Source organism: Pygocentrus nattereri, chromosome 30 (assembly GCF_015220715.1).
Source record: "Pygocentrus nattereri isolate fPygNat1 chromosome 30, fPygNat1.pri, whole genome shotgun sequence".
Taxonomy (NCBI): Eukaryota; Metazoa; Chordata; class Actinopteri; order Characiformes; family Serrasalmidae; genus Pygocentrus; species Pygocentrus nattereri.
This window is the reverse complement of record NC_051240.1, coordinates 12,093,520-12,121,468: the sequence shown is the minus strand read 5'-3', so window position 1 is coordinate 12,121,468 and position 27,949 is coordinate 12,093,520. Positions and strand designations below refer to the sequence as shown.

The following is a 27,949-nucleotide window of genomic DNA, read 5'->3' as shown; positions in this document are numbered from 1 at the left end:
GGATTGCCTGAGAGAGGGTTTGCAACCAATATGAATCTCCTCTGAACAACAGCCACAACCACCTGCTTTATATAGGTTGGTTGTTTTTGTGACCTTTGGAACTTCAACATGCCATATGGAATTTCAGATACCACACTCTACTGAGCACAAATTGTTCAAATCAACCAGCCTGTGAATAAATTGTAAATGAAACATTGATCCGAGGTAGAACTATACATAATTTCATTGCTTTAGACCAATCTAAGGTTTTGTGGCATTTGTTATCCTAATCATATTAAATGTGACTGGACATGTCATTTAATGCATATGAACATAATAAATGTTCTAAATATATTCGATGTGGCACTAATTTGAAGCATTAATTCTTTAAATTAATTCTATAAGTATTAATTCTGTGAATAATGTTTAGTGGTAGAAATGACGGCTTACTGAGTCGAAGGCACCGGTTCGGGGCTGTTCCTCTCGGAGACAGAAGGGGGCGATGCGCAGCTGTGTCTCAGCACGCACGTCACTCGGCGAGGAAGAGCTGCGCAGACATGGCGAGAGACTGACCGCGCAGGAGCTTTTAGTGCTGTGTGCCGTTATGAGTGTTTATTAGGCGCCATATTCGCGTAAACGCGCTTTACTCTGTAAGGAGCACTATGGGGAAAAAGGAAAGGGGAGACCGGGGTAAATACAGCTCCTCATATACTCCCGTAACGGGGTGGAAGAGTTTGATAGCGGTTAGCAGCTAAACAGCGGCTCAGAGCTGCTCACCCAGAGGAGCAGTGCGTCTGACGGCGCTTTAGATTTGGGGTCCACAGTTCAGTTTGGGGTCCACAGTTCTGTTTGGTCTCTTTAGTTCAGTTTGGGGTTTTTAGTTCAGTTTGGTCTCTTTAGTTCAGTTTGGTCTCTTTAGTTCAGTTTGGGGTCCACAGTTCAGTTTGGTCTCTTTAGTTCAGTTTGGGGTCCACAGTTCAGTTTGGGGTCCACAGTTCAGTTTGGGGTCCACAGTTCTGTTTGGTCTCTTTAGTTCTGTTTGGTCTCTTTAGTTCTGTTTGGGGTCCACAGTTCTGTTTGGTCTCTTTAGTTCTGTTTGGTCTCTTTAGTTCTGTTTGGGGTCCACAGTTCAGTTTGGTCTCTTTAGTTCTGTTTGGGATCCATAGTTCTGTTTGGTCTCTTTAGTTCAGTTTGGGGTCCATAGTTCTGTTTGGTCTCTTTAGTTCTGTTTGGGGTCCACAGTTCTCTTTGGTCTCTTTAGTTCAGTTTGGGGTCCATAGTTCAGTTTGGTCTCTTTAGTTCTGTTTGGGGTCCACAGTTCTCTTTGGTCTCTTTAGTTCAGTTTGGCGTCCATAGTTCAGTTTGGTCTCTTTATTTCTTTTGGGGGTCCATAGTTCTGTTTGGGATCCATAGTTCTGTTTGGTCTCTTTAGTTCAGTTTGGGGTCCATAGTTCAGTTTGGGGTCCATAGTTCAGTTTGGTCTCTTTAGTTCAGTTTGGTCTCTTTAGTTCAGTTTGGGGTCCACAGTTCAGTTTGGTCTCTTTAGTTCAGTTTGGGGTCCACAGTTCAGTTTGGTCTCTTTAGTTCAGTTTGGTCTCTTTAGTTCAGTTTGGTCTCTTTAGTTCAGTTTGGGGTCCACAGTTCAGTTTGGGGTCCACAGTTCTGTTTGGTCTCTTTAGTTCTGTTTGGGGTCCATAGTTCTGTTTGGTCTCTTTAGTTCTGTTTGGGGTCCACAGTTCTGTTTGGTCTCTTTAGTTCTGTTTGGGATCCATAGTTCTGTTTGGTCTCTTTAGTTCAGTTTGGGGTCCATAGTTCTGTTTGGTCTCTTTAGTTCTGTTTGGGGTCCACAGTTCTCTTTGGTCTCTTTAGTTCAGTTTGGGGTCCATAGTTCAGTTTGGTCTCTTTAGTTCTGTTTGGGGTCCACAGTTCTCTTTGGTCTCTTTAGTTCAGTTTGGCGTCCATAGTTCAGTTTGGTCTCTTAATTTCTTTTGGGGGTCCATAGTTCTGTTTGGGATCCATAGTTCTGTTTGGTCTCTTTAGTTCAGTTTGGGGTCCACAGTTCTCTTTGGTCTCTTTAGTTCAGTTTGGGGTCCATAATTCTGTTTGGTCTCTTTAGTTCTGTTTGGGGTCCATAGTTCTGTTTGGTCTCTTTAGTTCTGTTTGGGGTCCATAGTTCTGTTTGGTCTCTTTAGTTCTGTTGGGGGTCCATAGTTCTGTTTGGTCTCTTTAGTTCTGTTTGGGGTCCACAGTTCTCTTTGGTCTCTTTAGTTCAGTTTGGGGTCCATAGTTCAGTTTGGTCTCTTTAGTTCAGTTTGGGGTCCATAGTTCTGTTTGGTCTCTTTAGTTCAGTTTGGCGTCCATAGTTCAGTTTGGTCTCTTTAGTTCTGTTGGGGGTCCATAGTTCTGTTGGGGGTCCATAGTTCTGTTTGGTCTCTTTAGTTCAGTTTGGGGTCCACAGTTCTCTTTGGTCTCTTTAGTTCAGTTTGGGGTCCATAATTCTGTTTGGTCTCTTTAGTTCAGTTTGGGGTCCACAGTTCTCTTTGGTCTCTTTAGTTCAGTTTGGGGTCCATAATTCTGTTTGGTCTCTTTAGTTCTGTTTGGGGTCCATAGTTCAGTTTGGTCTCTTTAGTTCTGTTTGGGGTCCACAGTTCTCTTTGGTCTCTTTAGTTCAGTTTGGCGTCCATAGTTCAGTTTGGTCTCTTTAGTTCTGTTGGGGGTCCATAGTTCTGTTGGGGGTCCACAGTTCTCTTTGGTGTCTTTAGTTCAGTTTGGGGTCCATAATTCTGTTTGGGCTCCATAGTTCAGTTTGGGATCCATAGTTCTATCTGGAATCTTTAGTTCTATCTGGAATCTTTGGTTCTATTTGAGATCTGTAGTTACTCTGTATTGCCAAAAGTATTCACTCACCCATCCAAATAATTGAATTCCGGTGTTCCAGTCACTTCCTTGGCGTATAAAACCAAGCCCCTAGGCCTGCAGACTGCTTCTACAGACATTAGTGAAAGAATGGGTCGCTCTCAGGAGCTCAGTGAATTCCAGCGTGGTACCGTGATCGGACGCCAACTGTGCAACAAGTCCAGTCATGAAATTTCGTCACTACTAAATATTCCACAGTCAACTGTCAGTGGGATTATAACAAAGTGGAAGCAGTTGGGAACGACAACAACTCGGCCATGAAGTGGTCAGCCATGTAAAATGACAGCGGGGTCAGTGGATGCTGAGGCGCATAGGGCGCAGAGGTCACCAACTTTCTGCAGAGTCAATCGCTACAGACTTCCAAGCTTCATGTGGCCTTCAGATCAGCTCAAGAACAGCGTAGAGAGCTTCATGGAATGGGTTTCCAAGGCCGAGCAGCTGCATCCAAGCCTTACATCACCAAGTGCAATGCAAAGTGTTGAATGCAGTGGTGTTAAGCGCCGCCACTGGACTCTAGAGCAGTGGAGACGTGTTCTCTGGAGTGACAAATCAAGGTCCTCGTCTGGTAATCCAGTGGACTAGTCTAGGTTTGGCGGTTGCCAGGAGAACGGTATTTGTCTGACTGCATTGTGCCAAGTGTTAAGTTTGGTGGAGGGGGGGTTATGGTGTGGGGGATTTTTTCAAGAGTTGGGCTTTGGAATTTGGAGACGGCCCCTTCGTGTTCCAACATGACTGCGCACCAGTGCACAAAGCAGGTCCATAAAGACATGGATGAGCAAGTTTGATGTGGAACAACTTGACTGGCCTGCACAGAGTCCTGACCTCAACCTGATAGAACACCTTTGGGATGAATTAAAGTGGAGACTGAGCCACGCCTTCTCATCCAACATCAGTGTCTGACCTCACAAATGCCCTTCTGGAAGAATGGTCAAAAATTGTGGAACCTTGTGGAAAACCTTCCCAGAAGAGTTGAAGCTGTTATAGCTGCAAATGGTGGGCCGACATATTAAACCCTATGGATTAAGAATGGGATGTCACTCAATTCATATGTGTGTGAAGGCAGACAAGCGAATACTTTTGGAAATAGAGTGTATGTTTGGAATCCGCACTTCTGTGGTACACTGTGTGGCGTGCATGTTATGTATAGTTTTGTATGGAATCTGTAGTTCTGTTCTGCAGTGTATATATAGAATCTATGTTTCTGTTTGAAGTCTGTAGTTCTGTAGTTGTTTGAGATCTAAACTATTTTTAGTTCTATGTTGAATCTGTAGCTCTATACTGGACCTGTAGTTCTGTATGAAAATGCTAATTATCTTTGGGATCTGTGTGTAACTTTTAGTTCTATATGGTATCTTTAGGTCAGTATGGAATCTGTATGGTACAAATGTGACCTGACCATTGCATTAAATGAGACCCATCTATCCAAGTAGCTGCATATAGAGACAAATTTGAACAAAAGTGCGCAAAGTTGCATACTAACTAAAACGTGGACAGAAGTCCTGTGGAAAGTAAATCTGTGGAGTAGCTGTAGTGCAGTCCATGCCTGAAACATCCTGTTTACCAACTACACCAAAATTTACCAGCTCACAATAAATTACCTCTCTAATTGTAGAGGAAATGTTTATGCATCACATTGTTTCACCAGTGAGTTTCTGCAAAAATGTCTGATTTATTCTTATGTACTTATGTCAGAGAAAAAGTCCAAGAAACGCTATCATGATGAGGAGGATGATGACGATGAAGCCATGGGGAGCGAGTCTCAGGAGGCCATTCCTACGGCCGCGGGGAAGCAAGTTGACGAGTCCAGTACTAAAGTTGACGAGTATGGGGCTAAGGACTACCGTTTACAAATGTTACTGAAGAACGACCACTCTTCTCGACCTCTGTGGGTGGTAAGATGGAGTTGATGCTACCAGAACAAAACCCCTCCATCAGTTGTGTTTAAAGTTGTTGATGTTGATGTTAAAGTTTTTTTTTACCTCATGACGTACTGTGAGTCTGATGAGTCTGACAGAGAAAGCCTTGTGGTGCCAGTGCATCTTTGTGGGAAGTGTTTTAGACCACAGCAGAGATGTTGAAAGCTCATGCTTGAAGAGCTTGTTGTAAGTTTCTTTTGTCTGTCAGGCTCCTGATGGTCATATCTTCCTGGAGGCTTTCTCACCAGTGTATAAGTATGCTCAGGACTTTCTGGTGGCCGTCGCTGAGCCAGTGTGCAGACCCACCCATGTTCATGAATACAAGCTGACCGCTTACTCGCTGTACGCTGCTGTGAGTGTTGGCCTGCAGACTTCGGACATTGTGGAGTATCTACAGAAACTCAGCAAAACCTCTGTGCCTGATGGGATCGTTCAGTTTATAAAGGTTAGTAGGTCACCTGACGGGTGAAGAAAGTGAAGATGCTTCATTTTAGAGCTGCATGATATGGACAAAATGCCAGTATTGCGATTATGTTGGGCAATATGATACCACATTACTGAATCAATTATGAAGTTGAAGTCAACCTGAATTCAGTTTACGTTTTTACCTTCTTAGTCCCTGGTCATATTAAATGTATTCAGTTTTTTGCTTAATTTGTTTATTGAAGCTTTCAGAATTTGATGTGAAATGGTGCATTGCAGAGAAACTTACCAACTCTGATTTCTTTATAGTGATGGTGATAGGAACCAGGGGTCACGATGGATGTATAGTCATTTTATTTACTGTCCAAACTATCCAATCTCTGAACCTACACAAGTTGTCTGAGTAATTTTGCCAGTGATAAAACCTACAAAACCTGAAAAAAGTACAAAACCTGAAAAAAACCTTCTTAAATGTATAGGAAAACAAAGCATCAGATGTCCTTATGTCTCAGGCAGCATAATCACCTTCATTTTATGTAATAACTTTCTGAGAGGGAGCATTTTAGAGGGATTAAACATCTGGAGCTGGTCACCACCAACGTGAACCATGCTGACTATCCCAAGTTTCTCTAGAATGATTCACATTTAAACCAAATCAGATTTTTAAAAACATAAAGAAAAGAAGCCAATATGGCAATATTGATTAACAAACATCAATTGTGCGGTCCTACATTAATGTATTTACTTAGATATATAATGGTAATGCTGTGCCATGCTGTATATTAAATCTCACTTTTGTTTCGTTGTTGTTTTGCAGTTATGCACTGTGAGCTACGGAAAAGTCAAGCTGGTCCTGAAGCACAACAGGTTTGTGTACTGCTTTGTTGATGTTCTAGCTCAGCTTTTTTCTGCTATTAATTACCAACGAACATATCTTGCAATTGAAGGGTTCAATAAGATGGGGTTTATTATCTGTAAAATGATCACAATTTACTTTGAATTAAATGAAAAAGGAAAAAAGGCCTGGCCTTAAAACCATTACTCATTCCTCCATGATTGGGTATCTGATCATTCAGTATACTACAACAGTAAACATACGGTAATATTAATGTGGATGCTTTCAAATACAGTTAATGCACTTAGTCAAACAAGTTTTACCAGGGATGAATATGCACATTAGATCCGCTTTGACCAAATCCCACCTCACTATGCTTTGATCACGTAAAATGGTTCCTCCTTTAACTGGATGCACTGTAAATCATATTTTATTATCACAATGTGCTTGTGTATGCGTCTCTCTCTCTATCTCTCTCTATCTCTCTATATCTCTCTATATCTCTCTCTATCTCTCTCTATCTCTCTCTTTCTCTCTATCTATCTCTATCTATCTATCTATCTATCTATACCTCATTTCCATTTTTGTCGTTTTTCAGTTTGACACAGTACCTGTTGACCTTTACATTGTGTGTACATTTCCTGAAGAATGGACCAGAAGAAACGTCCCAAAATGATTTGGAAGAAATTCTGGTTCCATTGACTTACATTTAAAAGCAAATCAGGTTTTGTTTTTCTCCTGTAAAGTTACCATTTTGGAGATCCAAGATTTTCTTCTGACAACAGCGATACAATTATTAAATTCTTTTTTTTTTTTTTTTTTTACTTTTACTTCTAAATAAGATTTTAATTGATTGCATGATTCGACATTGAACATTTTTTCTGTTTTTTTTCTCTTCATTATTATAAAGTGCATTACTACAAGCTCTACATGACGCATATACATGCCATTTTATACAAGTGCTCATTGAAGCTGAGGTCGCACTGAGTGTGGCTAATTGAACTAATCTTATAAATGTTTTTTTACTAAAATCTCTTCAGCCTGCATTATTTCTAAATCCCCCCTTAATGAAGGCTTGCATTATGTTCAGGCATGTAGAAGCATTAATGAATATTCTGCTGTTCTGTCTTTGAGTAATTGTAATAAACCCTCATGCCGCACACAGAGTGGCCCCTGTGGTCTGAGACCTTTTTACCCTACTTTGCAGAACTTTCTGGCGTATTGCGTTAACAATTTCAGCTAGAACAGTCTATGCTGGAGTTGTCCTCTCCTGCCTGCCTCTGAATGTGCCTGAATGCAAGTGGAAGCCTAGCGGTTTGCTATTTGAGGGCAGTGTTCGGATGTACTGTACTCGTTACAATCAGTTTTTGAGTATACAAAATACATTTGGTTGGAGATAAATGAACATAAAGTTTCTGATATGCTAGTCCTATATAACTTTATAGGTTTCAAGCAATTAGAATAATTTCAAATCTCCAAAGAGGTCCCCAAAGAGACATGGACCCACAATTCACTCCGCAGTCTATATAGTCCATATGTGAAAACTAAGGTGCAAGAGCAGCTCGTTTTGAATTGTCATGAGAACAGCTCTTTTACATATATCTACCAATTCAGCCTACATCAGTTGGCTATGCCCATTCACACAAAGTTATATGTTACTTTTGAATGAATCACGATACAGGCCAGCCAATCAGAACAGAGTTAATTTACATATACTAATCTTGACGGCACAGTCAAGTAGGGGAAAAATAAAAACAGGTGTTGAATATTTGATATTTTGGCACTGTAATTACATTAGTAACACTATGTAATGCTATGATTCCATTGTAATCAATAATTTATTATAATTTATTACCTAAAATTAATTCTAAGGCTACTTTCAAATTACAAAATTTGTAATAATAGTTAAAACTGTCTTTTTTTAAAATGTTCTTTCAGTTGCATTTATGCTTGAAAATTATTCTAAATTGCCTAAAAATTATTTAATTGAGTTGTGGCACATTTGAGATTTCATAATGCATTGAGTCATTTCCTAAACAATCATAATCAAACTTAAACTTTACTCCTTACTTTTTACTATTTGAATAACTAAGTATAATTTCAGGGTTTTGATTTCAGGCTCTTAAAATGATATTGAATGTGTAGTGAATGATATGCTGTGTGTGGGCAGGTATTTTGTGGAAAGTGCCTTTCCTGATGTGATCCAGAGGCTGCTGCAGGATCCTGTGATCCGAGACTGCCGTCTGCGCACTGCTGAGGGAGAGGAGACTGAGCTCATCACTGAGGTCATCTCCAGCAAATCTGCAGTGAGTCCACATCAACGCGCACACACACACGCTTATACCTCAAACATTAAGCAAGTAAGCTGTGTTTTAGCGTCACTGCAGTTTAATGTGTAATGTTGTTTCAGTGGTTTGCATGTGGTCTGTATGGATTTGGTACAACAGAATTGTATCTGATGCCAGTTCTCCTACTGTCCAGATTTCAAAGTCTCAGCAGGACAGCGGTGGTCCGTCCACGTCCCAGCCTGCGGATAGCCAGAAATCTGGTGCCCAGGTCCCTGAGGACATCTTCAGCTACTACGAGCAGATGGACAAAGAGGAGGAGGAAGAAGAAGAGACTCAGACAGTGTCTTTTGAGATTCGGCAGGTACGGCTGTGGGAGTGTATGTTGGTGCAAATGTCCTTGGAGGACCAGATTTCCATTTAGAAAACTTATTTGTTCAGTCAGGTTATTAAGAATTGTGCTTTCTGCCTAATTTTGATATTACAGTATCCATAAGAGGTTAACAGCAAGGAAATAAAAACAATGCCAACAAATATGGACTAAAATAAAATAAAATAATGTAGAACTGTAGACTTAACTTTTTAGGACAAAATGATGTATTAATATACATCAGTCCACAGCATGTTTCCAAACATCCTGCTTATTTATGAATTGTTGTGTAGCATGCTTCAGATGTTGACTATTAAGATTGCTTTCAGGTGACCCTTCTAGGTAGACCAGCAGCACTGCACAGTGGGCTCGTACTTTACTATTCCTGTGCCAGCCAAATCTTCCTGTAGGTAGTGGGCAGTGATGTGGGTGTTTTATTTTGCATTTGAGATTTTTCTTGGCCTTACATGTCTTGTTTTGTCTTTAAAAGTTCTCCTTGGCTTCAACTTTGGAGTAATTTTTAAAACAGTTGGAATTGAACACGAATATGAACACGAACAGTCCTCTTCAGTACTAATTATTTTCAGACCCTCAGCCAGCTACTTGGATAAGTCCATGCCTGTTTAAAGCACAACACACCAAGATTTCTGAAGGGTCACAGAATTAATTGTGCTCTAGAAATTGTTTACACCTGGCTTGGCCTAATTGGTCAAATAAGGTTTCAGACAACACAAAACACAAAAAAATAACACTGGTTTTGGTCAATATTTGTATTTCTTCAATGGGTTATGTTAGCAAATAAACAATAATTGTGCATTGAAATTTTCTAAAGGAAAAATTAAAATCTAAATATGTGGTATTTAAGTTTGCTTCATGTAGAGCTGGTTTAATTACTTCCAACAAGATTTGTAATTTGACAAGGGGTGTCCAAATTTTTATTTCCTAGCCAACTTATCTATCTAGATATAAACATGATTTGTTTTGGTGTTCATTGTTGTTCATGGAAGTCGCATTAGTCATTTTTTCTTAGTGGGGAACAAAGAAAACTACGTGAGCCATAAAAAGAGGTGCAAACTATTGGTAGTAAAATTACTTCTCAGAGGATGTAGTATTACTAACACCTTGCCTGTGTAAAACTGGACGTTTTGAAGTTTTAAAGCTTATTATCCTTGACCCATAGACCTGCATTCTGCGTTTCCATAGTAACTAAATTTAGCCTTAATCTTTGCAAGTTGAGGTGACCAGTTGTGTCATAACAGTGAATAATACAATTTAAAAAATCCAAAGGTAATTGACACTTTCGATCTCACAGACCTCACTGACCTGGGTATGTGTTATTTATAGCATCTTTCAAGACTGGGTGGGCCTACAGCCCTAATTATGATGATTTTTCCCTCTTTCAGGAGATGATTGAGGAGCTGCAGAAGCGCTGTATCCAGCTGGACTATCCTCTATTGGCTGAATACGACTTCCGAAATGACACAGTCAACCCCGACATCAACATTGACCTGAAGCCCACAGCCGTGCTCAGGCCGTACCAGGAGAAGAGTCTTCGCAAGATGTTCGGCAATGGTCGAGCTCGCTCTGGAGTGATCGTTCTGCCCTGCGGTAAGCTCACACTAAACACTTATGTAAACAGCATACCGGAAAAAATATCTTGGCACATTTTCTTGGTGTGGTACATTTAAAATTTTAGGCTTTACATGATTGGATTGACATGAAATGCTAGGCTCTTTATGTTTAGATGTCCAACTGTTTAGTTCTGTTCTTGGACAGAAAGGTGGTTTTAATGAAGGTTCTCCGTTGTGTTGGGTAGTTTACCAAAGCATGATTGAAATGAAAATTTTGAAATGTGAAAAACACTTATTCATAATTTCCATGGTGCAGTATACCCAGAAAACTAAGAAGACCACATACTACATTTTGAAAGTGAAGTAGATTATAAAATTTAATAAGAAAAATGATCAGGATTACAGGAACATAAAGGAAACATTAATTACAATAATGGATAATATAGAGGAGAATAATCTCAGCTGGTCAACACTTTCAAACACACATAACCTAAGGCAAAAGCTTTAAGAAAGAAATCAGAGCGATAGAGAGGCAAAGAAAACAATGAACAATGAAAGCTGCGTGTTGGAGGCTGGGGGAGAGAACTCACAGGTGTCTTCCCCATCCAACTCAGTCTTGGTCAAAGCAGTAATATAATTTGTATAAAGCTTTATATGTGTTATGTAAAATATACAATCTACATATACAGTTGCTGATTAATCACTACAAAGGAAAAAGTGCTGTACTGCAGACTTGTATTGACTCAAACATTACTGATCAGTGTCATTGGTGAGATTGTCAACAAAGATTGTGTCCCTCGTGCGCATCCTAATAACATCAGAAAGAGTCACTCTCAGCCAGACCGAAGGCCTTGAAGGTTCTAGAATATTTACCTTTCATCCAGTTATACAATGATGGAAAAATCCAGTTCTAATTCCTGAACTATAGGCCGCTACCATGTCTGGTAGGATAGGTTGGAGAAGGGCATAAACAATCCTTATCTCATGTCACAGTGTCCTCCTCAAGGAGCATAACAAGCCTCCCAGAGACACGAAAGCCAAAGTATTATTATCCCTCAGTGTAAGAAATATAATCTTAAACAAAATATTCAATATCTATATATTCTACATCTATCTGTCATGCTGTTCGAAACTAACAAACATAAAAAGCTTTGTTTATAATTCTTTACAAACAGTACTTTGCATCGTCAGAGACCTTTCTTTAATTACCAATGAAATTTAAGTACCAGTTATTCATTTTTCAGGACATATTTCCATATCCTTGATTATTTGGCAGAGTACATTGAGACATTTGTTCTATGTATGTGTATCTATTTTTCTCTCTACATGCTTATGCTCGTGTCCTCAGGTGCTGGGAAGTCTCTGGTGGGAGTCACAGCGGCCTGCACTGTGCGCAAGCGCTGCCTGGTGCTGGGAAACTCTTCTGTGTCCGTGGAGCAGTGGAAGGCCCAGTTTAAGATGTGGTCCACAATCGACGACTCTCAGATTTGCCGCTTCACATCGGACGCTAAAGACAAGCCCATCGGCTGCTCGGTGGCCATCAGCACCTACTCTATGCTGGGTCACACCACCAAGCGCTCTTGGGAAGCCGAGAGGGTCATGGAGTGGATGCGTAGCCAAGAGTGGGGGCTCATCATTCTCGATGAGGTCCACACCATTCCAGGTCTGTGTGTTTATAATCTGAGCAGTATGAATTTCATATCCATTTGAACTGTAATTGAATTTTTGGTAGAGCTATCACTGTAATAGTGATAATAGTCAGTTTAGTGCTTTGTAAAGCTGCAACATAGATGCTTTTGTTTAAAAGTAGCATTACTGAATCAGAAAAAAGAGCACGCTAAAATACGATCTGCAGGTGCTGCTACGAGTCGCCTTGTGAAGCCTGAAAGAATAATACAAATTCAGAGGTGTCTGGTTGGATTTTGCTGGAGTTTTTTTAGACCACATTATAGATCGTTCATCAGATCCATCCACTCTGGGAAGCGGTCCGAAACATAACTGATGTTAAATGTTTTACTGCAGATTGCTTGCAATTACACACTTCCAACAGGGAGGTATCTAATTCCCCATAACTTACATAGTGTAATTTTAAAGATTTTCCGTATATTTTAACAGTACTGTAATGAGCTAATGCTATTCAAGCCCTCCTCGATTCCTATATTAAAAAACCTGATGAAACTAACAAGGAGCTTGATTATTGAATGTAGCTGTCCAGGACTGGAACTAGTAAATCCCAATTCCAAGGACAGAATAGTGCAGGCTTGAGCAATATGGCAATAATGTAATATCACAGTACTTGAAGACGTTTTCATGACACATGATATGCATCATGATGTTTCGTTTTTCTGAGGATTGATAAGTCGAAACGAAGAGCTCCAATATTGCTACATTTAAAGAAATAATATCAAAAGCTACGGTACTGTGCGAAAGTCTTTCGCACAGTACTGTATAAGTAAAACATGTTTGTTCATCATTTCTCCTAAAGAGCTGCACTAAAACCAATAAAACAGGACTAATTATACTCTCTTAGTAATGAAACATGCAGTTTATCATGATATGCTCAGAAAAGCATCATTTAATCTTCATGGTCATTGTACTATAAAATATGGTCATTGGACAGTTTTGATCTGTATATGTAACAAATCTTTGTTTTCTTGCCTGTTGTGTTGCTCTTCTCATCCTCCTACAATCATGCAGCGAGGATGTTCCGTCGTGTCCTGACGATAGTCCAGGCCCACTGTAAGCTGGGTTTGACCGCTACACTGGTGCGAGAGGATGACAAGATTGTAGATCTCAACTTCCTGATAGGGCCCAAACTGTATGAAGCCAACTGGATGGAGCTACAGAACAATGGCTACATTGCTAAAGTCCAGTGTGCTGAGGTGAGACACGCAAACACACAGTTGAAAGCTACTGTAGCAGAGCAGTTTGTGATTGTAACAGACCAAATTTATCCAGGTGACCAAGTGTGATATGCTATATAGGGGTCCTATGTTCCTGTCAGGAGCCCCCTTTTTTGGAAAGGTGGGAACAAATGTGCTTCCTCAGCATCTTTCAGGTTGCTGAACATGCATGGAAGCACATGCTAATGCTTCTTTACATAACCTACCAGACATCTGCAGTTAGTTAGTATGCAGTCCGTAGTTGTGCCAGTTGGGAATGGGTGTCTGGCAGTGAAATATGGAAAGAAAGAGTTCTTTTAAATGTAAGTTGCTGCTGGATTTATGCTTTTGAATTAATAACAATGCTGATGTTGCTTCAAAGGTGACAATCACCATGTTGGAAAAGAGAACTAATTTAATTTGAAAAGGCTTGCTAAAGTAGGCTGTTTGTTTCACTGTTGATCTTCAGACTGTTTCCACTGAAAATTGAAATTGCCTCTTTCACTGAAATTGAACATTTTTGCCAGAAACGTTTCAGTAGCTGAAATTTAAATCGCATAAGGACAAGAAAATCATTAACACTGTGTCAGGACCCTGTGTTTGGGCTGGGCACTTGTTAAACATGAATGCAAGACAGCTTTTTACCCCCTCTTTTGTGTGTAATATACTGTTGCAATTTCCTTGTTTTTTTTGCAGCTGTTTCTCAAACAGTTGCAGCGTTCGGTTTGCAGTTATTCCAGCTTATCAGATCAAACCTTGTGAAAATGTGATGCCTGATTGATGTCTGTCACAGCAGGGTACAGAAGATTTACAGTCTGCAGGAGTCTGTGTGAATTCTGTAGCACACATATTAAGCAACACAAGACAGGTTTAATACCTTTTTATTAATGTTCAGTTCAGGACGGGTGTTGCTCAGTCATGTTAGTTAAGCACTGCCTGCTTTACTTGATCACCTGGCCTACTGCTCTAGCAATGCAACGCTTATACACGCTCTGTCCTTTTATGGGTGAAAAGGAACACTTCCAGTTTCAGGCTGTTATTGCCGGCGATAACGAGTGTAATTTAATATGGAAGTTGAAGCAAGTTGAATATGGTGTTTGGAAGTAAATAGGAATATACAACAATATACAATCAGGCTTAACATTATGACCACCTCCTTGTTTTTACGCTTATCATTTTATCAGCTCCACTTACTACATAGGTGCACTTTGTAGTTCTACAGTTACAGACTGTCCGTCTGTTTCTCTGCATACTTTGTTAGCCCCCTTTTACCCTGTTCTTCAGTGCTTTTTAAACACCTCAGTGTCACTGCTGGACTGAGAATAGTCCACCAAGCAAAAATATCCAGCTTACAGCGTCCTGTGGGCAGCATTCGCTGACCACTGATGAAGGACTAGAGGTGACCAACACAATCTGTGCAGCAGCAGACAAGCTATCGTCTCTGACTTTACATCTACGTGGTGGACTGACAAGGTAGGAATGTCTAATAGAGTGGACAGTGAGTGGACACTCCAGCAGCACTGCTGTGTCTGATCCACTTGTACCAGCACAACACACCACCACTATGTAAGTGTTACTGCAGTGTTGAGCATGATCTACCACCCAAATAATACTTGCTCTCTGAGGGTCCATGGGGGTCCTGACCACTGAAGAACAGGGTAAAAGGGGGTAACAAAGTGGGTAACAAAGTATCAGAGAAACAGATGGACTACAGTCTGTAACTGCAGAACTACAAAGTGCTCCTATACAGTAAGTGGAGCAGATAAAATGGACATTGAGCATAGAAACAAGGAGGTGGTCAGAATGTTATGCCTGATCTGTGTATTTTATTAGTGTTCATTTGCACTAGAACACCAAAACTGGACACCTGAGATGTGGAGGACGAGATGAGTCTATCTTATTAGGTTTATATGAAGCAAGAGGCAGAAATTGCAATATACTTCTTAGACTGAACTTAGGAAGTTTGGCAAAGGGTCCCAGCAGATTTCCTTGAAAAACTGAAAGCAAGTCTTCTGAAAAGAATAGAAGCTGTAATAAAGGCAAAATGTGGACACACTGAACAATTTGATGTTGTTGAGGTTTCTGTGTAATTTTTAAATTAAATATAATTTTGCCTTTTTCCTGATATTAAAGCATACATAAATTATGCCTTTCTACTGGAAATGAAACAGAAAGAATGGTCTCTGACTTTTGCACAGTACTGTATATGTCTAAGAATACCTCTGCTGTCGGAACAAAACCTCATACCTCCACAAAGGTAACTTCACAGGACAAGGAAAACATTCTCAACGTTTGATGGAAGTAGATGGAGAAATTATTTTTTTCCATTTCTGTTGTGCCAATTCTCAAACTTTTGACACAACATGAAGGGCAACTGCGTTTTTTAAAATAATGTCAAAAGATATGAGCCCCCCCCCCTTTTTTCCTTAATGCATAATCTCTAATGCATAATCTGTGTCCCTCTTAGGTGTGGTGTCCTATGGCCCCAGAGTTTTATCGTGAATATGTGGCTATAAAAACGAAGAAGCGGATCCTGCTGTACACCATGAACCCCAATAAGTTCCGCGCCTGCCAGTTTCTCATCCGCTTCCACGAGAGGCGCAATGACAAGATCATCGTCTTTGCTGACAACGTCTTCGCACTCAAAGAATATGCCATCCGGCTCAACAAGTAAAGCACAAATTTACACTAACATGCCCATCTCATACCAAAATCACACCGACCTTATATTTATGAAGCAGCTCTGCCCCAAATGTAGAACTAAATTGTATTCCCTGGAATATAAAAGCCAAAAACTCAAGTTAGTCTGCCCGATTTTAGTGTGTGTCCTGGAAGAAAGCAGTTTTGAATGGCTTAGCAACCTTCATCACAGTCTGTTCACTGAGAAGAGTTGCCTCATTTTAAGATGATTTCAAAAGAGGCTGATTCCTCTGCTTTCATTCTCTTCCTGCACCACTCATTACTCACGCGGTCAGTCAGCCTCAGTAACCTACCTGCTCAGGGTTGCCAGATTGGGCAGGAGCGTCTTAACACAATTTGCTATGAAAGTAATATTGTACAAGTGATGTTTTTTCATTCATTATCTTGGTGTATTTCGATTATGTTTTATTAAAAATAACTAAGTAGAATATATGCAATAGTGCAAATCAATAATAAGTAGTTACTGTATGTAATGATAATAATAACTTGGGCATCTATTAAAGTTAAAATTCTTGAGCGTTTCTTACTTTTGTAAAATATTCAAAATAATATTAGAAAATTTAGATTTTTGAGAGTAGCAGCACTAATAATCAGACCTTTTACTTTAATTCTCAGACCTTTCCTCTAATTCGTGATTTCAGTTGCCGTTGAGATCATTAAGAGGGGGCTCAGAGTTTAGTTTTTTTTTTCCTTTTTGCTGCACCGACGTAAAGAATCAAACTGCCAGGCAAGATAAATTTTCCTGCTAAGTTCTAGATCTCACATTGGCTTTGGCCTTTTTAAACCCTTTTGCATGCTGGGAAAGCTCTGTAGTGTAAGCAGTGATCCAGTGGGGGATGATTTGCATGCCTAATCAGCTGATTTTTGGCTTTTCTTTTAATAGTATTTCAGCTGATTATTAAAAAAATAGGAAATTCAGGAAAACACAGTTTGAAAAATACACGCTGGTGAACTTCAGCGTCTTCGTGGAAAGAATTTTTTTCTTAAGAACGGTTGATGAATAAGGCCCATTGATTCTAAACAGAATGGCGAGCCTAAATTTTAAAAGGGTCGTACATCTTCACATTCTCTTTATGCATTTCGCATTTTCATATTTAGAAAAGCTCTTAATGAGGTTCTCGTGCAACAGTTGTTTGGACAAGAACAGCCTCTTATCCCCAGGAGGCTTGTGTATGGGGGTTGTTGTAGCTGCATGGCTCAGGAGTGCTTTTCTAGGAAACTATGGACTGTTTCTCTGTTATCACTGCCTTAGCCCATAATCAGCTCATGGTGATTATCACCCGTCAACAGAATAATTCTATGCTTTTCATGTGAACTCCTTTCAGCTGCTAGGAGTTTTTGTGGAAACTGCACTTGCACAGCGTCAGGCTTAAGTCTACTGTTTTCAAGTAGGTAAATGGTGGGATTGTAGGAATTAGCCTGGAACAATGACGGACAGTATTGGGAAGTACAATTTCAACAAATATTTTCGTGTGATTTGCCTGTTTGTAAGGTGTTTGCACATATTTGCCAATCTTGTTTTTATTTATTTGTTTGTTTATTTATTTTATCTAGACCATATATTTATGGACCAACATCACAAGGGGAGCGGATGCAGATCCTCCAGAATTTCAAGCACAACCCTAAGATCAACACCATTTTTATCTCCAAGGTAATGCACCTCTTTCTGTTCTCCATGCGTTTCCTGATACGCCAGTGCCTGTGTTTCTGCACTAGAGCTTTAACCAGGCCTGAAATTTATACCAAGAACATTCTGTCAGCATCAGACCCACAGCACGAGTTTAGTTTAGAACCTGAACCTGGTTGTAGCCTAATAGAATTTTCTGCTTCGAGGCACAGGTAGGATTTTTGGGTTCCTTGAATATTTCATGCATAAGCCCCTTGCCTCACCTCATTTCCTATAACAGAACCTGTCAACAACAATCCTGCTTTTTATTTATCTTATTAACCTATACATACACCCACCAGCCACTTCATTAAATACGTCTCCTTGTAGTACTGTAGCCAGTATTTCTTGGGTGGTGGATCATTCTCAGCACTGCAGTAGCACTGATGTGGTGGTGGTGTGTTTGTGTGTGTTGCGGTGGTCTGAGTGGATCAGACACAGCAGTGCTGCTGGAGTTTTTAAACACCTCAATGTCACTGCTGGACTGAGAACAGTCCACCAACCAAAAATATCCAGTGCCCTGTGGACAGCGTCCTGTGACCACTGATGAAGGATTAGAGGATGACCAACAGAAACTGTGCAGCAACTGATGAGCTGCTGTCTCTGACTTTACATCTACAAGGTGGACCAATAAGGTAAGTGTGTCTAACAGAGTGGACAGTGAGTGGACAAAAATACCAGCTCTGCTGTGTCTGATCCACTCGTACCAGCCAAACACACACTAACACGCCACCGCTACGCCAATGTCACTGCAGTGCTGAGAATGATCCGTGATCTATGAACTATCCTGACAACCAGTGGTAACCAGTTTTGTATGGCTTAAGGTTGTTAATATTTTCAGCTGTAGGGAGATGACCACAGACTTTTCACATCTTTTCATCTCGTGTCTTTTATTTTTTGCACCAAATTATAGAGAGTAGTCTTAACAAGAGTTTTGATAAGTATCATTATTGATGAGCAGTATTGGTATCGATACTGGCACCGATTAAACCCTAACAATACCTATCCCTACCCCCCACCCATATAATACTTACTCTGTGGGGGTCCTGACCATTGACAAACAGGCTAAAAGGGGGCTAACAAAGCATGCAGATAAACAGATGAACTACAGTCTGTACAAAGTGCTCCTATATAGTAAGTAGAGCTGATAAAATGCACAACGACTGACCAACCACTTCATTAAGTACACCACCTTGTTTCTACATCATCGGTTGTCCATGATCATTGGTTGTCCGTCTTGCAGGAGTACTACGTGTGCTAAGCCTGAACGCATGGCTGGGGCTAATGATGTACGGACCACTGACCAGTCAGGCACAATCGTTCACATGCTAGAGTGTCGCCATACTGTACAGTTACATGCTTTTCCTTCAGCTGATCAGTCTGTGATAAATTATACAAGTATACTGTCTAGTTTTGTGGCCCAGAAGTGTCCAGGCTGATTGGCCAATGTTTTCTTTGTCTGGCCTGAAATACACGAAAGTCTTTGACAGCACTACGAGTTTAGCATTAGCACTTAGGCTTAAAGTTGGAATGTGGATCACAGGCGAGATGGGGTAAAGCAGTGGTAGAAAGGCAGTGGCAAGGTAAGCGCACACCATGTTTACTTCTTAACATCCAAAGTTCATCCAAGGATGCTCATATTCAGCTAATCTGGAATGATGTGTAGAATTCTCAGGATCTTGAAGGATCTAAGCATAAAGACTGCTTTACACATACTATCTGAATCAGTAGTTCTTTAGTAGATTCTGCAGTCCACCAAAAACAAACCCTCTTTTCTATAAGGGCTAAATAGTTAGAGATGTAAAAGTCAATGGCTGTTTTATTATATATGTCTTGGGCATCATCTAGATGCTTTTTGGCAAATGCAGGAAGAGTCTTTGTGTTCTGTTTGGTCAGCAGTGGTTAGAACTCTCCTGTTTTTGTGGTTACTTGGTCTAATGTTAAATGTTGTTTGATCTGTAATATTAAAGTGTGACATCTACAAAAATAGAAGAAATTAGGAAGGGTGTACATACTTTTCTCAGTACTGTGTATATATCTCTCAACACAAAATGGAGATCTGCAGTATAAGCAGCGTGCACTGTAAGAACTCCTAAGGCCGCAGTCAGCTAAACCTACACCAGCACATTCCGTATCATGCAGCATACATAAATCAGGCTCTACTCTGCTTTTCACAGCTGCAATCTCATTAGGAGTCTTGGGTAATTTACCAACATTTAAAGCCCCTTTCAGACGGGATTCATTTTCCATGGAGGTGGAGTAATGCCAGTTTATCGCAGGATGTCTAATGTTTAGGACTGTGGATCAGAAATCTCAGTATAAATGATGCAGATGGGAGCAGTTTTTGGAATTATGCAACACATTTATGCCAGAAAAAAGTAACGTCAAAACATTTATGTGTGTTAATGAATGCTCCATCACTGGCATCATAATTAGCTTGAAAAGTCACAGCCACCAGCCAAGTTCACTGCATAAAAATAAATATGACGAGAAAGGAATCAGCTCAGAGACCGAGAGAGACCGAGAGAGACCGAGAGAGACCGAGAGAGACCGAGAGAGACCGAGAGAGACCGAGAGAGACCGAGAGAGACCGAGAGAGACCGAGAGAGACCTGGACACAGTAGTTATACCTTTATGCAAATTAAATGTAAATTAGGCAAAAGTTGCTGATTTGTCATCAGCCAATCTTTTATGATAGCTGCTTAGATTTGGTGATGAAAATGCACAGGCCCAGCTTCTCTCTTAATACAGATGGTTCTTCAAGGGTTCTTTAGTAAAATGTTCGCATGTTTAATGGTTTCTTTGCATTGTGAAATTGTTCTTCAGGTTGATGGAGAATGTGTTGTATGTGGTTCTTTATAGCACCAAAAAGTTCTTCCATTATTACGTGTGACCGTTTCATTAAAGGCGGTCAAATCTGCATTCTTTTATGCAAATCTCAGAAATAAGGACCAATATGCTTGTAGAATGGATGAATATGCACCGGAAGTATATTAAAAAGCAAATATTCAATTTTGTTAATTATTTCTTTTAAAAATATACTGAATACACAAATAAGATGGTAAGAACTATAAACCAATGCAGCTCAGTCAACGCCTTCAGATTTATCCGCTGATGTGTTTTCACTCTTGTAATATGCAAACACACTTGCTATGTAAAGCAGGGAAAAAGGTTGAGGGGGTGAGCTGACAGGCTAGATGTGATAGTATTGTTTCAGCAGGTCAGCATAGTCAAATGAAAGCATGCATCACTGGATGAGTGGGTTTATGCAGCTGTTCAGGACTGAGCTGATATTATAAGCTGTACAAAGTCCATTACCATGCAATGTAAATTGTCTCAAAAAAGTGTCCTCTATGTTCTCTTCTTTCTATCTCTCAGGTGGGAGACACGTCATTTGACTTGCCTGAGGCGAACGTCTTGATTCAGATCTCGTCTCATGGAGGCTCTCGCCGCCAGGAGGCCCAGAGATTGGGCAGAGTGCTACGTGCCAAGAAAGGTAACTCATGAACAATTATCAAAGATCTCTGAAGCACAGAAAGTGTTATCCATTCTTTCTGCTGTCCTGTGGATATTAGAAGGTGTGCTATTCTGTGCAGGGATGGTTGCTGAGGAGTACAATGCCTACTTTTACTCACTGGTCTCTCAGGACACACAGGAGATGGCCTATTCTACCAAGAGGCAGCGTTTTCTGGTTGACCAGGGGTACAGTTTCAAGGTTTGTCTCCAGCCTCAGAAAGGAACTGACCAATTATGCGAAGAATCAATGATTTTAGCCGGCTTTAATTTTTACTGTTTAACATACTTAACCTTAATGATTTCTTTATCTTAATATTTCATTGCAGTCTCAGACATGACATTGTCTCTGATGCTGCATAAAAGCAATTGCAGCACCTGCATCCCCACTTTTATTAGAGAGTGAGAAAACAAACTTCTGCTCCACCAACTTTTGCTGAAAGAAAGCTGTCATTTGAATGAGAGCAGGAAAGTCACTCTTTTCTCTGCAAGGTTTGATTGCACACAAGGTACTGTATCTAAAGCAAAGAAGAAGAGATTCAGGAGAATCAGTACACAGTGGGATCAAAGCATGGGCAAAGCTAGCAAACGTCAGTACTACAACCTAATGCAGCAAACGTCAATGTAACCTCAGCCCTTAACTTTGTTGTCCCACTTCCACACAAAATCAGGTGCAAATGACACACTGTTATGTATAACAGGAGGCTGCACAGCTAAAATCTTGAAGCCTTGATTTTCTCAGTTTTGTCTATTTCTGTAGTTAGCAGTATGTCAGTTTTCAAGTCCCTTGACAACTTGACTCAGTGTAAACACACACACACACTAAGTGTACAGAAAGTTGACAATTAACATGTTACCATGATAAATTATTAACAGCATGCATTTATGGTTGTATTTGCAGTTTTACCTTTTGAACCATCTCTGCTTCCACCCTGAAGCACAGCTTCCCACACGCTGCCTGCTGCTGTAGACCTTAGAAGTTGTGTTTATTATTGTAGTCATTGCCATGCCTATGTTAGAAAGTTTTAAAACCCATACGAGTATTTGTCCTCCAAACCTCGCCCGATCTTCTGAATTACAACTACATTCCTGCTAATACTGCTACAAACTGACCTGGCAGCATCCCCACAATACACCAACCTCCTCACAAATTAGTGAGATTTTTTTTTTTTATATTGAATAGTCAAGACACATTAGCATTCTGACTAGTTGATGCTGATATATAACAGTGGCTGTGTTTACATGCAAGATTTTTACCATTCGGATTGTAGATTAAGACTGAGGTGTTTATGCTCACTCTACCTGATGGAAATCTCCATTGACATGCACACTACAAGAAATCCGCTCCAAAATGTTACCATGACAATTAGCATCATGTGAGTCCAGTCAGTGAGATGAGCAGCACCTGTTTTTAATTGCTTTTAAATGATGTCAAAAGTCCTTCACATGTAATTATTAAAGAAGGCCGAGAGGAAGACGTCGTGAGACACGTAAGCTGGACGTCCGTCCCACCGCCGTCTTTTAAAGATCAGCATAAATTTTGTCTCCTCAGCAGACCAGTTTCTGCTCTGCCATGTTAAACTTTCACCACAGAGCGCAGTAGCAGTAGTGATTTTCCAAAATGCCATTTTTTTCCACAGAAATCAAGGTTTCATTTTCATGATGTACCACTTTGTTTCCAGAACTGTTACATTTTGGAATGAAGCCTCTTCATTTTTATATATATATATATATATATATATATATATATATATATATATATATATATATATATATATATATATATATATATATATATACACACCCCTTCATTCACAGGTTATCACTAAGATGGCAGGAATGGAGGAGGAAGATCTGATGTTCTCCACACGTGAGGAGCAGCAGCAGCTCCTGCAGAAGGTTCTGGCAGCGTCTGACCTGGACGCAGAGGAAGAGGTGGTGACTGGAGAGATGGGAGGAAAAACACAGGTACACTGTTTTCTTCATCTTCCTCTACATCAGGGATGCTTAATGAACATTCTGTAAGGTCCAGTTTGAGAAAATGTCCTCAAGCAAAGGTCCAGAACTTCATAATCACTTGTTCAGTGTCATATACTGTTTATTGAAGTAGCCTTGTATATCAACAACAGTCAGCAACTGAATGTCAGATCAAATAAAGTACAATTCATTCATATTTCAACAACATTTATTTAGTTATTTATTTTCAGCCAGTTTTCTCTTTTTAGAGAATGCCATGTGAAATAACCTCCCTCTGACTCAATATCTTCTCTGACTGCCGTGTCTCTCCTCATCCCTCCCCTGTGTGTGTGCATCACTCTCTTGAGTTTCACTGCTCATCTTAATGCACAGATCTGAATGGCTGAGTAGTGTCATGTGTGAAATTTACAATGAATGCGATTTGTCTGAGTCTCCCGGACCGCTAAAGTGGTACCATAAAGGCTAGAAAAGGTAGGCAGATTAATATAGGACCACTCTGTCAAAATGAAATAATTCTCCATAGTATATCAGTTATAGGTACAGGTCCGCATAGGACAGTGTCAGGGGCTAGACTCAGATCGCAGCCCGCCCATTAGTGACCTCTGCTCTACATGTTTTTTTCAAAGAATGCATTCACTTACTCTTCCCCACCTCTTACATTTATACACTGGACTTTGTTCCTGAGGTGAACCAAAGTCACAGACATAGACAGGAGCCCACCAAGCATATGTAAGCATGTTGTTTCAAAATCTAATACTTTGAACTTTTCTGCACTCTTAATGAGGCCTTTGAGGAAACATGTCACATGCAATGTTGCTGGAACAGCACCTGAGCACCCAGAGTTGTTTTGTCGTTACTGAAAGAGCTCTGTTGTGTTTCTAAAAGTACAGTGACTTGTACCTGTGCCAGATTAAGACATTTAGATGCTTAATGTGGCTTCATTTTGTGATTTCTTAATTTCAAGTTCTACAATATTTGGATAGAAATCTTAGAAAGATTTTTCCAAGAAAATCTTATTCTGGTGCTTAGAAACTGTTTGAAGGGATAGGGTTTTTCCACGTTTTAGTCCATCCTGCCAGATCTGCTTACAATTTCAATGAGCCATTGATTTTTTTTTTTTTTTTTAAACAAGTTTCAAAATCAAATGTGACTTTTTATTAAGTGTGTTGTCACCTGAAGTTTTGTAACTGTCTGTAAAAACAGTGGTTTGAAATATAAATCTTATTTTTCAAACTGAGACAGATGAACCGTATTGTATCTTAGTATTGCAAAAGTTAGAAACCCACCCCACCCCCCCATCAACAGTTAACACATTCTCTATAGCAGGGGTATTCAATTCTAATTCAGTAAAGTTCAGTTCAAGAAAGTTTCCTCAATTAAAAGTCCAGAACTTTATAATGACTCATTTTATTTTATAATGTCCATTTTATATTTAAAAGTCAGATTTACGTGGATTTTAGGATCCCATCATACTTTTTCACACATTAACATCTCAAAAAGAAGGTCCAACTTGTAGTTAGGTTTCAAATACAAAATCAACATTATACTGATGAAGATATGACAGTAGGAGATAATTCACTTGCATGCTCTTAAGATACGTCCTTCACCAAGTCTGGATTGAGTTCTGTTTAAATACTCTATTAGTGAGATTGCAATCTTATTCATCTGCTTGGGGAAGGGTTCTGAAGCAGGTTGCATGCAGTAACACCAGAGGGGTCTCCAAATCCCCAAACCCCATAGTGAAGCTTTAACAATTTAAATAAATAAATAAATAAAAAAGACATAACACAATCTGCTGTAACTTTTGCTCAGACCACTTTTTTGTTAAATCAGCAAACAAACAGGATTATGCATCAAAATGTGCAGCAGCCGTTTCTCTTTTCTTCCCTCATTGACTTTTCTCTTATTCTGTGTCCAGTTCTCACGCAGGCCAGGCACCATGAGCTCCATGTCAGGCGCTGATGACGCCATCTACATGGAGTACCAGGCTTCTCGTGGTAGCAAGACAGCGGCTATCAAGAGCGTCCACCCTCTCTTCAAGCGCTTCCGCAAGTGACCTCTTTATGGCTCTGGATAGGAAATAGTACTGCCCCAAAAAATGGGTTCTCTCACTAAGGAGGCTGTGGGCAAGATTTTGCCCAAAACATGGTGGGAAGAGTGAGGAGAGTGGATGTAGTTGTTGGGTCTCTGATGGAGATTAGCAACAACCAAAGGACTAATGGGTGGGGGGGAGAAAAAACGGACCAAGACAAAAAATAAAAAAAATAAAAAATCTTGCCACTTTGAAGAATCTTCAAGGGAAATTTAATTTAATTTTCTGCATAATTAAATATTTATTATGTAAACAGTCATTCAGCATTTGTTGTGAAATGTGCTGTTATAGAGAAGTCAGAGTCACAGCAATCACAGCAAGCTGTTACATGACATGGATTAAATGTGCTGTCTGATGCCTGAGACATTGTTTTGCCATAGTTTTGAGAGAAGGTTTTGGTCTAAAGAGAGATACCTGCAGGGCTTCGTAAGACTAAATAGTCCACATAGAACAGTCCAGATTTACCAACATTTACAATTTTATTTTGTTACATATAACTCTTTGGACATTTTACAACTAACTAGCTATATTTGAGTTATACATTTTAGGGACCCCTGGTTCCTTTCACCACCACTGAAAAGAAATTTGTCAGCAAGCTTCTCTGCATTAATCCATTTTTTTCATCGAACAACAGTGAGTACTTCTCAACAACTCAATTATACAGAAATTTAGCAAAACAGTAGCTTTGGGAAACTGTTTTAAGCACTTCTTTAAAGCCCTTTACAAATAGAATCTGGTATGTCAGAAAAGTTGGATGTAAAATGTGTTGCATACTGCTGAAGAGGTGTTTTGAAGAGTTGAGATGTCCTTACTGACTGTTGAATTTAATGTCTTATTTCATGGAAATAAAAATGTTTTTGTAATGCTGAAAACTGCCGTGTAGTGTGTTTTGGTGAATACGAACGCTGTAATCGCATTATAAATGGATGCTAAAGGAACAAAGAGTAATGCTCGTACTTGTTTCAGCCAGCAGGGAAGAGGGGCAGGTCCTTTTTTCCTCTCCAGCTTTGGGTTAGTCTAATGAATGCTAAAGACTAAATGCCAAAATTTCACCTCAGCTGCACTGTTGCACCCTGCACAGTTCTGTGGTTGCCAAATTGGTTAAAATACTTCATGCTTAGCTTTCTGCTTAAATGCCTTCAGACCCTGTCGTGTAAAGAAGAATGTGTTTCCAAATCACGTTCCTTGGGTAAATCCTGTATTACAGGATATCGCTTGGAACCACATGAACCTCCTTTAACAAACCAGAGAGCAGTGTTTCAAAAAACCAACCATCTGGCATTTTCATATATATATATATATATATATATATATATATATAAAACAAACCGCTCTTGCCCCAGACAGGGAGACACTTCACACCAGTCAGGGACAAGTGGAGGCTGACCCTGCAGTCACTGTTTTTGTGGTTTCAATCACCTGAAAATGACTTTTCAGCAGAGAACGTGAATCATCCTGCATAGATAAGAATGAAAAACCATCACCCCAGTAAGCACCAACACAGCATGGCTGTGAAATAAGCTGCTCAACTTCCCATGCTTCATGCGATTGGCTGCTCATCATGAATGTCACGCTTTCATACGCACAAGGATTAGTCACAGAGTTTTTTGGTAACTGTCTTAAAGTGGAATCCCACTAATTTTGAGTCCTTGCATTGTAAACAGGGTCATTCACATTAACATTCACAATGGTTCAACATAGAGAAACTCACAGGCTCTGATTTCTTCACAGTGGTGCTGAAAGGAACCAAGGGTCACAATGTCTACAACACTAATATAATTTTTTTAGCAAAGTCACCAGTGAACCTACATGTGCCTTCTGAGTTTTTACATGTAATGTTGATAATGGTAAAATAGTCATAAGTCTGGGGGAAAAAAAAGGTTTTCTTTGGGGACTATTCTTCCTTACAACATACTGCATGCACCCCTCCACCATTAATCCATTCAAATAAAGGAATTAAAATACATTTTAAGCTAAAATAATAAATTCATTTTAAAAACCAGTGGACTTCCCCTTTGATGCACAATATTATGTGATTGTTATGTCCATCATAACCTTTTTCTGTAAGGTTTGTACGTCTAAACACAAACTTCAAGCAAGACTCTTTCAAGCCAAATCAAAAGATATGTGTGAGTGACTAATATAAAGTAATAATAAAAATGCTCAAGGTTCCTGATCGCAGATTTCTTCATTTATTTCATTCACTGATTCATTTGTAAAGATTTCTTTTAGTGGTCAGTGGCCTGGTCATGTAGAAATGTTTGGGGGCAGTTGAGGACGCGCTTGTTCTTTTGGCTCTCACACATGCACAGAGGGCTAGAAAGGCAGGAACAGACTGAAAAGTCCTTTAATCTGGTGTTCACCACATTCGCCAGCATTTCATTTCTCTGCTTGAAAGTGTTTGTTTTCTGGTTTTGTGATGTGTGTAAAGTGACTAAGGAGAAAGGGTGACCTGGACCCTGGGTCACATTGGGCTCTTCACACGCAGAGATGTCCTAACGTGTTTGCTTTTGTCCAGTGGGAAGATCAGATCTCTAATCACAACAGTGGTCTGATTAAGATTTACAACCTCTTTTGTTGTCTTTTTTTGTTTTTATTATTTTGGGAGGTGGGGTCAGGGGGTGGTGGGTGATGTCAGAAAGCTGACTCAGCATTTTCACAGTACTGTCAGCATGCGCTGACAGTGGTCCTTTTTTTTTGGTGCAATTTTTAATTTTCCTGCCCACTTCACCCACAACTTTCCTGTGACATAATGATAGCACCAACCTGGAAAGCCAAACGCACCTCTCTAAAGTGTGTCTGAGTGAGGAGCTGGAGCTGCTTA

General features: G+C 39.9%; 1 protein-coding gene across 1 annotated transcript; it reads left to right on the top strand.

The window, feature by feature from the left end:
• Positions 1-498: 498 nt before the first annotated feature.
• Positions 499-27,296, top strand: ercc3 (excision repair cross-complementation group 3). Its single transcript, XM_017702167.2, has 15 exons — positions 499-669; positions 4,588-4,787; positions 5,020-5,256; positions 6,052-6,101; positions 8,240-8,375; positions 8,551-8,718; positions 10,128-10,332; positions 11,644-11,958; positions 12,993-13,177; positions 15,645-15,847; positions 17,432-17,528; positions 20,922-21,039; positions 21,140-21,258; positions 22,875-23,024; positions 24,952-27,296. Exons 1-15 carry the CDS (start codon positions 642-644, stop codon positions 25,087-25,089), a joined length of 2,349 nt encoding a protein of 782 aa, XP_017557656.1. The 5' UTR covers positions 499-641; the 3' UTR covers positions 25,090-27,296.
• The last annotated feature ends 653 nt before the right edge of the window (positions 27,297-27,949 follow it).

Bases quoted from the DNA above. Each gene is read 5' to 3' on its own strand.
- ercc3 (XM_017702167.2), top strand. From the start codon at position 642: ATGGGGAAAAAGGAAAGGGGAGACCGGG. The intron at 670-4,587 runs GTAAATACAGCT...TACTTATGTCAG, and splicing joins AAAGGAAAGGGGAGACCGGG to AGAAAAAGTCCAAGAAACGC. The intron at 17,529-20,921 runs GTAATGCACCTC...TCTATCTCTCAG, and splicing joins ACACCATTTTTATCTCCAAG to GTGGGAGACACGTCATTTGA.